Genomic DNA, 12,710 nt, shown 5'->3' on the forward strand with positions numbered 1-12,710 from the left:
CCCATTCCTGTTCATCAGCCTCGAGACCCTTGGCCTCGATCATTTATCTTTTTGCCTCGTACGGGGTTACGTGAAGGTTCGCTTCCCCTACGATCTCCGTTATACGGTCGGTATCGATCCTTGTTTGACCTTGGTTCTCGGTCGATATCCCTTTTAAAATCGGACCCAGAACCCAACTGGTCATCTTCGACTCTTATTTTGGATTGATACCGATTGTGCACATGGGCCCAAGTAATAGTTAGGTACTCGATCAGGTTATGCATCAGTCGTCGTGAAGCCATCGAGCTTCGTTCATTTAGACCTTGAGTAAAAGCTTGAACAGCCCAATCGTCTCTGACTGGTGGTAGATCCATTCGTTCTATTTGGAAACGAGATACGAATTCTCTTAGCATCTCGTTATCCTTTTGTCTTACCTTGAATAGGTCCGACTTCCTGGTCTCGACTTTTATGGCCCCAACATGTGCTTTTACGAAAGAATCCGCAAGCATAGCAAAAGAATAAATAGATTTAGATGATAAATTATAATACCATATCATTGCTCCCTTTGATAGGGTTTCACCGAATTTTTTCAATAATACAGATTCGATCTCATTATCCTCTCGATTATTCCCTTTGATGGCACATGTGTAAGAGTTGACATGTTCGTTGGGGTCGGTCGTTCCATTATATTTAGGAATCTCGGGCATCCAAAACTTCTTTGGGATCAGTTTAGGAGCCACGCTCGGGGGAAAGGCTTTTGTATGAATTTTTTGGAATTTAAGCCCTTCAATATCGGTGGTGCCCCCGGGATCTAATCAACCCTGGAGTTATATGTTTCCACTTTTTTGTCGTTTTCCTCGATCCTCCTTTCTCCTGACTCTATTCGTTTTGTCAGTTCTTCAAGCATCTTAACAATTTCGGGATTAGTCCCCGATTCTTGCTCATTTGACCTTACTATAGCTGGCCCCGTTTTGTGGGTGACTTCTTAGGGTGGACTGGGCTCGAGTCTGGTCAGTGCTTGGGTTTGGCTCTGCAGCTGGGCTCTTACTACTTGGTGAGCTTTCAACATCTCGAAGATCATATGCAAACTGATTCCGTTTTCCTCAGCATTTTGGGTATTTTGAGCTGCAGACCGAGTTTCACCATGAATGCTATTTTCAGTGTCAGAACGTTGGTTCGCCTCGATGGCCGTATGTGAATTGACGTCTTTTGGCTCTTCGACCCGAGCTCCAACGGGATCGGCGAGAAACCTTCCGCCTCCGGGGGTTAAGTTGTTGTTCTCATCTTGAAGGCCAACTTCATTATCGATATGTAGGGCCATTAATTGAGAATTCGTCATTTTCAATCTGAAATCAAAGATACTTCCAAGAGCAAGTGTAAAATGGTGTGTTATGTAGATATTCGTACCAAACAACCACTGTTATCCTTAACCCCACGGTAGGCGCCAAACTGTTTACCCGAAAAACGGATAGAGTTGAATTTATACGTAGTTCTAAGGATACGCGGTACAACTTGGCACAAATCGGAAAGTAAGTAGAAATATATCGAATATTGACTTGTAAAGAATGAAATACGAACCAATATTAAATTAGAAAGCGATTTTATGAACTAGCAAGATGAATCAATGTATAAAGCTCACAAGAGAATAATCTCTACTATATTTCTCTGTTAATAGTTATATCTGAATATAAGAGTGTATGTATGCCTTAATGTTCTTCCCTTCACAGAAATAATAACTACCTCTCTTATAGTGGAGGGATCCTACTTTAGATATAATTAAAAATACATAGTGGTGATCCCATGATAGATTAGTTTTTCCCAAATTTCCGCCGAGATTCTCTCCCTTAGCGCGGTTATAACGACTCTTGTCTCTTGGCTCGATCTTGATCAGACTTGGTATTGGTCGATTTTCTGGCTCGAGCTCGATATTGGCTCGGGGCCCGGTATTGACTTTGGCTCGGTATTGGTCGGTCTCTGGCTTTTAAGCTCGATAACACTGCCTCACATTATAGTTCGATTTGGAATCGAGCTCGGTATTGACTTCGAACTCAGTACTTAATTGGTCCCCGAAACTTGAGCTTGGTAATCTGATTTCGGATCTCATACCCGATATTACGAAGATGACCTTCGATCCATTATGTTTCAATCTTGACTAATCATAATTGTTATGTAGCTAGTAGCTTTAAAATTAGATGTTACCTAGCTAGTAGCCAGCAATATCACTATACTTTCAACTTTCAAGTGCCAATGACGCTAGCATTTTGGTGGATTAAATGTACAATTCTCCCAGAACTTTATTTATAGGTATTTATGCAAAGATTAAATAAAACATGTATGCTCTCCAGAAACAAAATACCCCTTTTGTCTATTTTATTATTACCATTTGACATGTCAACACTTAGTTTTTTCAATAAACTTTTTGACCTTTCAAACCCTATAAATTGTGATATATAACATTTTTCGTTTAGCTTCTAGCTATAAAAGAATTATTAAAAAATCCTTAATAATCGATGTTAAAGTTATGCTGAAAAACTAAAACTTTGAACCTCTGATCCCTCGTAATCTGGAGACTTTCGTTTCAGAACATGAATTTTTTTATAAATATAATTATTGAATCTCGAAAGACAGACTGTATGTGAATTTTTGAAGAAAGTATGCATACTGGGGAAATAAAAATTATGATTTTCAACTCTACGGAAAAGAAAACTGTATACACATTATATGGAATTGACGGCAAGCTTAAGGGAATTATTACGTAATGTGGCTTGAATGAAATTTTATGAGTTGACTTGGTATTAAGAAAAATTCGCAAGACTTTGCTTCTAGTTAAATTTTAGTTGGACTTTTAAATCTGAATATACAACATACATGAACCATGTGAACATTCATTTGGTCTTACTTTCACATTTGTAAGCACATTTGGGAAGATAGTTTAAGAACTTAAAATGTATGATAATTAGTAGAATTAACAAAAGGTAGAATTTATGTGATTTGTGAACGTTTTGAAGAAACTACGTATACTGGGGAAACAAAATGATGAGTTCCAACAATATGAGAAAATGAAAATATATGCACATTCAACGCAATTGCCGGCAAGCTTAAGTGCGTTATGTATTACCTAATGTGAAATGTGTGTTTACCCGAAAAACGAAATTGCTTTTAGTTATTTTAGTTTGACTTTTAAATCTAAATAGAAAATACAATTTTCTAAATATAATTTGTTCTTAGTTTCACATTTGTAAGCACATTGGAAAAGCTGCAATAACGCAACGACTTGCCAAGTCTTCCTTAGGCTTAGTTTAAAGACCAGAATTGACCTCTCAAACTCATTTTAAATAGTAGTGAAGCACTTTACTCGGTAAAGGTTTAAAACGCGGCCTGTTCCGTGGTCCCTTGCGCAAACAGTAAACGCGCCGCAATTTGAAGTGAAAGGAGAAAAATATGATTGGTCAGGTATTGCGTAGCGGTGTTAGCGCAATTAAAGGCACATGCTCACGTGTATTCATGTGGACGGCTTTTTTTAGAGCTAAAGAAACGCCGCCCGCAGTCGGCCAAAGCTGTCAATTCCCCTCCGTTTGCCACGTGGTTCACTCTCCACTTAATATTTTTTGCCTCAAACCCAGAGGAAGAGGCAAATTAAATTCGATCACTTAAAAAATGTAACTAAATTAATTATCTATAAAAAAGTATCTTATTAGCTTAAAATTACGTAGAATATCTGATATAATACGTCAAAATATATTGTTTGACCAAAAAGTGTAGTTTTCGGATAAAACTATTATATTTATGTAATAATATGTTCAACTTAGTTAATGATAATATCTCTAGAGGTAAATCTTAAAAATGTGTGTGAGGTGGGAGAGATTCAGCAGGGGGTTGACGACAACAACAAGCAATAAATAGTCATAAAATATCAGCAATAATGGAAGAAGGGCTGATAATAAATAGCGGTAAATGACATTTGAGTAAATAGGATGAGTGATTCACCTAATAAATAACGAGTTAGGTGATTATTCCTCCTGACAATGATGAATGACAGACAAATCTTAGAACATTCGAAAATCTTCTCGGATCTGATGAAAAAGTGCAGGATAATGTGAATAAGAATCTTGATAAAAATGTGTTCTTTTGTATCTTTTCAATAGGAAGGTAATATTTTGTCAAGTCTGCTCTTAGCGCAATGAATATCACATGCCTCTATTCATTACATTTTTTCCTATGTATATGAGACATGCTCCCAATAAACTCTAATAGTATATGTAAAAAGAATATATCCAGCAGAATATTCTCTTTAATATCCTACCCCAATAAACTAGCTGTTACAGTTTATTTTACGATGCTTGACATCGACCATCTTCTGCACCTCGACATCGGGCTTTGTCATCTCTTGGTCTACCTCAGCCGACTCCTTTCTCGATACTGCTTAATCCCAAATACGGAGGCGGATTTCAACCCATACAATGGTAAATATTTTTTACACCATCAAAGTATATTAGTTGAAGTGTTGAACCCAACCACAAATGAAGAGGCGGATCCATGATTTAAACTATATAAGTTCAATTTTTACGACTTTTAGCAATTAACTCATTATAATTTTAAAATTATGGGTTCATATTTAAAACTATTTATTTTAATTTTAATAAATTTTACATATAAATTTATGTTTCATGTCAAAAATTATGAGTTTAATTGAACCACATTCACCTCTAACCACAAGAAAAGGACTTAAAAATGGAAAGTACCAAAAGGGAAATACATTGCTGTCGTAGGACAAATAATACAATAAAGATTCTTTGTACACAACGACTATGCCCAATAAAGACCTCGGCCAATGACCATTAACTACTTAGCTGCATTTGTAGGCAAAATATTTTGAGCATATAAATATACCAACCAAGCACACTTTTTTTCATTAGAATTGCCTAAAGTTGAATCCACACCGCCCACACACCAAACTCCTCCTCATCTCTTCTTGCTCTCTTTCAATGGAGTGGACTAGGGGTCCTATTATTGGCCGTGGCTCTTCTGCCACCGTCTCCCTCGCTACCAACTCTGCAGGGGAGCTTTTTGCTGTTAAATCCATCGAGCTATCTTGTTCTAACATGTTACAAAGAGAGTACTCCCTAATTTCTCAGCTCAATTCACCATTTTTAGTCAAGTGCTTTGGCTTTGACATCACTAGTGAGAAAAATAAGGCCATGTACAACATGTTCATGGAGTATATACCAGGTGGCACTCTTTCTGATTTGATCAAGAAACAAGGAGGCTCGTTGAACGAGTCCGTGATTAAATCTTGCGCTCAACAAATTCTACAGGGCTTGGATTATCTTCACTCAATTGGGCTTGTACATTGTGACATCAAGGGCCAGAACATTTTAATTGGTCAAGATGGTATCAAGATTGCAGATTTGGGATGTGGGAAATTGCTGGGAGATGAAAATGCTGTGAATTCTGGAATTTCCGGCACACCGGCTTTTATGGCACCTGAAGTTGCTCGCGGCGAAGAACAAAAATTTGCAGCTGATATTTGGGCTTTTGGGTGTACTATAATTGAAATGGCCACAGGGTCACCTCCTTGGACTGATATGAAGGACCCTGTTTCTGCTCTGTATAGAATCGGTTATTCAGGGGATGTGCCCCAATTCCCAAATTATTTATCCACCGATGCCAGAGAATTTTTGGCAAAGTGTTTGAAAAAAGACCCAAAAGAGCGTTGGACGGCTAAACAACTTCTTCAACACCCATTTTTGCAATCTATTGGGTCTAATTGTTTGAAAGTTGAAGAGTTGAAAAGGGGTTCTCCCACTAGTATTTTGGATCAAGGCTTTTGGAATTCGTTTGAGGTGATGGAATCTTCTTCATTAGAATCAAGCATCACCGTTGATTCCCCTGCAGATAGGATCAAACGGCTGATTGGTGATGAGGGAATATCAGGCTTTTTGAAACCTGATTGGGTGGAGGAAGAAAGTTGGGTGACAGTTAGAGGCAGTGATACAGAAGGAAGTTCGTTAATTTCAGAGCAAAATTGCGAGTTGATCCAAGATTTTGAAGAATTGTTAGATATGGAAACATCTGAGTCTACTATTTTTTCTGATCATGAATTTGTGGCCTCATTGGACTTTGATGCTACTTTGATTGATTGCATTACCGATGAGATAATCGGTATTCTTTATACTGGTAATAATAGCAGTAGGAGAAATTTGATGATGTCTCCTGAGAGTGTAGGATATGTTTTTGTATATGAGTTTTATGATTCTGAAATAAACAAGATGAGATTTGATTGTCCAGTTGAAATTCTTTTACTGAATTCAGTTTCCTCTGAACTGCATTTTCCTTTCCCCCCTCTCAATTGCTATACATTCTGTTTTTATTTCTTCTCACCTTACTTTCATTGCACATGAGAAACGGAGAAAGGTACATCATTTTCAAAGAATCATTCCTCTCGTGGAGGGCTTTATTTTAAATACTATTAGGCAGAGTAAACAAATTTTTAGGCTATCATATCATTAACAAGCCAGCTCAGGAAATGCCAGTATGCATTAGTTTGTACTTTGTAGCATGAAAATTGGAAAATATTGTAATGACATGTCGTAAGCGATTAGATTTAAGGCAGATACATTAACCAGGTAGAGACATTTGACTGTATTCTAACTATCACTTCACTTTTATAGTTAACTAGTTTAGAGTTGCTATAGATAGTTATTAAATACCTTGATAGGGTAACCCAATTTTTTTTATTATTAGTGCAAAAAAAAATTAAATTCCAACCGGTTAACTATATTACTAATTCCATAAATATATTTTAAAAAATATGTTTATTTTCTGAAATTGAATATTTTATGTTGACTGTCAACTTGTATAATCCTCTCTCTTATTCGAATTTGGGATCAGATATGAGCAGGCTCATACTTAAGCAAAGTAGGAGTGTGGAAACTATTGCATCATCTATTACTTCTACCTCCTAGCCTGCTTTTCAAGTTGCAAACAGTAGAAGGAATCAAACTAGAAAAAGTGAGCGTGGACTTTTGTGAAGAGGTCATTTTTCATTTGTTCTGTTGAGTGTGAGCGCAGTGGAGGAAAAGTAGAGTCAACTAATTTTGGCCATTGCATTTGGAGCATTCAATAATTTGAATAGATTAGGTGAATGAAAAGCAACTTGTGATGAGGTCAACGGGGAAATTATATCGTTTTTTTTCATTGGCCAACGCAATTGAAGCCTTCTTTATTTTGAATAGATTAGGTGTGAATATAATTGGAGAAACTAACATGAGGTCAATGGAGATATTAAATTGTGTTTCTTTCCGTAGACCATACTAAACTCATCGAACTCCACTTTGAATTGGGCAATGATTTTTGTCTTTTGGAGTTTGGAAGCATGGGGTTTGGCGTATTTAGGTTTATCCAATTTGCCAAATAATGATTTCATTCCTTGAAGAGGCAAAGAACAGTGACCTTTTTTCAATGGTGCAGCAAGTGTTGTCCCAACCTTATTTTGTTTTCCTAGTGGGGTGGCTGTGACAAGCTCCATTTTGCTGTGGATGTAGTTTCTCTTATCTACAAACCGACCAAATGGAAAAATCCAAAAAAAGAACTAATAAGTAACATAACTTCTTGCTTGACTAGACTGATAGAGGTGGCAAATTAAAGGCCAGGAGTGTGTTAAACTCGGTCGGACAAAATGTGTTCAAATGAATAAAATCACAGTAAATTTTACGGGTGGTGATCTAACTTTGTGTTCATTACGCAAAAGTCATTTTTCTTCTTTTTATTACGTAAAAAATATTCAACTTTATGTTCATTACCTAAAAATCACTTTTCTTTTTTTTGTTACACAAAAATTATTTTACTTTGCTCTATTTATCACAAAAGTCACCTTGGCCAGATTTTAAAAATACTTTTACTTGAAAAGTCTATTATGCCATTGACATTATAAATCTTCTCATTTATGTAATACCTTCTATATGATATACTATATAATATCTTTTTACCTAAGTATTTTACTTATAATTAAAATAACTTTAAATTATTTTATTTATTATTTTTATAATATATTCATACATTTAATTTTTTCATGGCACTCACTTTGTTTAATCATATTTAAACATAAACATATTTTAAATATAAAAATAAAAATAAAAATATTTATTTTTAATATTTATTTGAAATAATAACAGCTTTGTTTAACAAATGAAAGTATTTTAAAGTCAATACAGATTTTTTTAAAAATTCAAAGATATTTGTGTTTAATATTAAAAATTTTAAAGCTTTATATTATTTATTTGAAAGTATTAATATGATGTGTCATTGTGCTAAATGTGGGTATTTTATTTATTGGATTAATGAGTATGGCTTGGCTGATAAATCAGTAAACTTTAATTTTATAATTTTTATTAAGAATAATTTATTAAGCTTGGTTGAGAACATGGACTTGAGTTTTGTTCACGATAATATTACTAACAAATTTAATAATGCTACTTATATATATTAAAAATTAACGTTAAGAAAAAATAAAAGTACAAATATATTATAAAAATAATAAATAAAATAATATAAAGTTATTTTAGTTATAAGTAAAATACCTGGGTAAAAGTATATTAAATAGCATATAATATATAAGGTATTACATAAATGAGATGATTTATAATGTCAATGGCATAATAGACTTTTCAGGTGAATAATTTGTAAAATTTGATCAAAATGATTATCGCGATAACTAGAGCATAGTAAAATAATTTTTGTGTAACAAAAAAAAGAAAAATAACTTTTGGGTAATGAACATATACACTACTAGAAAACTGCCTAAAATCGTCCAAAAATACCGACCGAAATCGGTAGAAAAACTAAAAAAATCGACCGATCTCCGACCGGCTTTAATCCGTCGAAAATAGGTTGGTCGGTAAAAATAGCGACCGAAGTCGGTCACAATTTTTGACCAATTTCGGTCGGTAAATTAATTTTCACAAACGACCCAAAAAGAAAAAAATCTGCCGAAAAACCGATCGATTTGGTCGGTTTCTTAAAAAAATAAATTTCGCGGGATGCTAAAATAGTTTTCTGAATTTTTGCGCCAAAAGAAATCGACCGAAGTCGGTCGGTTTATCGCGATCGGTTTTGGCCGAATTTCTAGTAGTGATAAAGTTGAATAACTTTTATGTAATATAAAAAATAATTTTTAGATAATAAATACAAAATTAAATGACCATCCATGAAATTTATTCAGTTTCACGACAGAATATGTAAAATGAATGAATGGTATCGCGACGTAACCCATAAAATTGGTTTGGAAGAGAATGGATTAGATTAATATATAAGGGTCAATGACGGGTGAAAATCTTTCGTCCAATACAATTGTTCCTTTTTTTTAATTTTTCTTTTTGAAAAGCAAAATTTAAAACTAAAACCAATGTATTTTTCTTAAATTATTACTTAACTTCTTCCAAATTAACATAATTTTTAAAATTAATATTGTATGTTTGAATTTGAGTTGCATTTAAATCCGTTACATTGCGATATTTGACATGTTTGCATCTCAACCCGTTAGATGAAATCAACTACTAATTGATCATAATTTAGTTCATTAAACTTAGACAAGTTAGTCGGGATTACTAAAAGATGAGTTGATTTTATCACCTTTAGCGTTTACTAGTATTAAACAAGGGCCATCACAAGTGGTGAACCTTGGAATTAACAAGCTTTGCTGGGCTGTAACAAGAAAATGATTATTCAGCACCATATTTCCATGACAGATAAAACCAAAGTGGAGGAAATTTCAACTCTTTCGTGAATGGTAATTTTTGTCTGGAATCATAAGCATATTCTGGTGGAAATTAAAATGCCCTAATTCCTTAACCTTCTTATAGTTGGTTCCAGTGACTTAAGCAATGACTTCGCCTAGTCCTATGTACGGAGCTCTAGGATCTAGACTATGCACTAATCCGATTATTCCCTCTTCATATCTTACGCACGACTTGCCATGGAATTTTTCTATCTATTCGCACTCTGACTATAGTCCTCTTCTTGTATTCCATATTCTTCTAATCATGAACTACTTACATTTATATCCTTAGGCGTGAATCGTGAAGCAGACTTTTCTAAATGAAAGTTGTTTAGATATTTGTGATATACTTTTTTAAAAATATCTTTGGAAGAAAAATACTTGGCCAACATTTTAGAAAACCTTTTCCACGATCTCTAACCAATCACGTTTAATTATATGGAGCTTTCGATACCATATTCTTTACTTCTTGTCGCAGCCCCCCTCCAGATTTTGATTGAAATATCACTGTAGCGTAACAAATACATAGAGGCTACTTAATGACGTAAAATAGAACTTAACCAAGAGTGAAACTTCTAAAAGGTATTGGAGTAGAAGTTTATCAGTTGGATTAACTGTGCCAGAATCAGTTGACTAATTAGTTTGATATTAGACAATGATCACAATAAATTTTCTAAATTTCTATCGGGATCTGAAGTATATGTTTGTAATCTGTATTCGAAAATATATTCAAAGAATAAAAATCAGAAATGTAGAAGAGCAGAATTATTCCGATCCCACTAAATTTACAGTATTTTCTTAAGGAACTTAATCCCTCCTAGTACCCAAGGTTTAAGATTATTTCCTCCCATGATAGAACGGAATATCTTCATTGGTGTAGCGGTACTTCAAACCCCAGTGACAACGAACGCAAAGAACAGTAGAAAATCACACTTACTCATTTCTTTTCTGTTAAAATAATGCAGAAAGAAGAAGGATATGAAGAGTTACAACTCTTCACGTAAGGTTGCAACTCAAAATGGTTGTTAATTAATATTGCATTAATATTAACAAATAAATTTGGTCCAAAAAATTAATCAATCAATCGATCATTTGACCAAATCCAAAATCCGAATCTGAAGCTGAAGCCGAAGCCGCGACGATGACGACGGCGTGAAGCTTGCCTTCTTCTTAACTCTTTAAGAGCTAGAAGAAGAGCAATTGTATATATACCCATCAAAAGTCTTTTTTCCTCCTCCAATATGGGACAATGTCCCTTTGTCAAGGAGGGAAAATCAAAATTTTATTTTTCCCTCAATTTCTCATTCACTATCTTTTAAGCTCTAAGAAGCTTAAACCCAACAATCCCTCACATGAATGGGGAATGGCTATATCATGGAAATATGCATGAAAAACTGTGTGATTTACAAGCAAGGATTAATCGCATCTGGATAAGTAGATTTCCATTTGAACATTCTATAGTGAACTTATGTCGGATATACTCGATCAATCGATAAATTTGATATCTTTGAACCGTCGAACTTTGGTGTATACCTAGACAACCATAAGTCACACAACCAACCCTTACCCGTCTTTGGTTCTCATAGTTGTGTTTGTTTCAGCCATGAACACCGCCTGGTTTTATAAGTGCGGAGAGAACTGGCATTGCAACATTTTCCTTGAAGCGGCTAACACTTCTCACTTACATAGGTGATTCCTAAACGTGTCATCCCGTAGATACACATTTTGATATAACCCGTATCAAATTTAGAAACCACTAAAAGGCCTTACTGTTTTATCCTTGGTACTGAACATTGTCTCGTCACGAGAATGGACTAAAAATTTAGTTGACAATGTTGAACCGTCACTAATGACTTTATTTGATCTTCTTGAACCTAGATCTTGGGATCTCTAGTCTTCTAGGTAGAGTTACTGCCACAATGACTTATCCTCGGCCATAGTCCCATTCCCCTCTATGATCTTTCAACTACCTCTCTAGTTAGGCTTTTCGTAAGTGGATCTGACACATTGGCGCTTGACTTTACGTAGTCAATTGTGATGATCCCCCTAAAGAGTAGTTGCCTAATGGTTTTGTGTCTTCGTCGTATATGGCGAGATTTACCGTTATACATAACGCTCCCAGCCCTTCCAATCGCGGATTGACCATCGCAATGTATGCATATTGGTGCCAATGATTTGGGCCAAAATGGAATATCTTTCAAGAAATTCCGGAGCCATTCAGCTTCTTCACCAGCTTTATCTAAGGCAAAAAATTTAGACTCCATTGTAGAGCGGGCAATACATATTTGCTTGGATGACTTCCAAGATTCCGCTCCTCCACCAATAGTGAATATATATCTACTTGTGGACTTATAATCAGTTGAACCAGTGATCCAATTTGCATCATAGTATCCCTCAATCACCGTAGGATAATTATTGTAGTGCAAAGCAAAGTCTTGGGTATGTTTTAAATATCCCAAAACTTGTTTCATCTCCATCCAACAAAATTGACCAGGATTACTCGTGTATCGATTCAATTTACTTATAACACAAGATATATTGGTCAAGTACAATTCATGATATACATTAAACATCCCAGCGCACGAGCATAATCCAATTGTTATATGCTTTGGCCTTTGTTCTTTGCAAGTGCAAGATTCATGTCAATTGGAGTCTTTGCAACTTTAAAATCTAAGTGCCTGAATTTTTCAAGTACAGTTTTAATGTAATGAGATTGCGACAATGCCAGACCTTGGCAATGTCATTACTCATTATCAGCATATCATCCACATATAGGCAAACAATGACTATGTGATTTGTAATATTTTTAATGTACACACATTTATTACATTCAATTATCTTAAAACCATTTGACAACATTGTTTGATCAAATTTCGTATGCTATTGTTTGGGTGCTTGTTTTAGTCCGTAAAGTGACTTAACAAATCTACATACTTTATTTTCTTTACCTGAAACC

The 12,710-nt window shown here is 34.9% G+C and overlaps 1 protein-coding gene across 1 annotated transcript; it reads left to right on the plus strand.

Annotated features, from left to right (window-relative positions):
• The first annotated feature begins 4,849 nt into the window (after positions 1-4,849).
• Positions 4,850-6,395, plus strand: LOC107781848 (mitogen-activated protein kinase kinase kinase 18-like). Its single transcript, XM_016602648.2, has one exon. The coding sequence runs from the start codon at positions 4,965-4,967 to the stop codon at positions 6,378-6,380; it is 1,416 nt and encodes a 471-aa protein (XP_016458134.1). The 5' UTR covers positions 4,850-4,964; the 3' UTR covers positions 6,381-6,395.
• Positions 6,396-12,710: the final 6,315 nt, after the last annotated feature.

Source organism: Nicotiana tabacum, chromosome 2 (assembly GCF_000715075.1).
Source record: "Nicotiana tabacum cultivar K326 chromosome 2, ASM71507v2, whole genome shotgun sequence".
Taxonomy (NCBI): Eukaryota; Viridiplantae; Streptophyta; class Magnoliopsida; order Solanales; family Solanaceae; genus Nicotiana; species Nicotiana tabacum.

Excerpts from the sequence above, each read along its gene's own strand:
- LOC107781848 (XM_016602648.2), top strand. The coding sequence starts at position 4,965 with ATGGAGTGGACTAGGGGTCCTATTATTGGCCGTGGCTCTTCTGCCACC.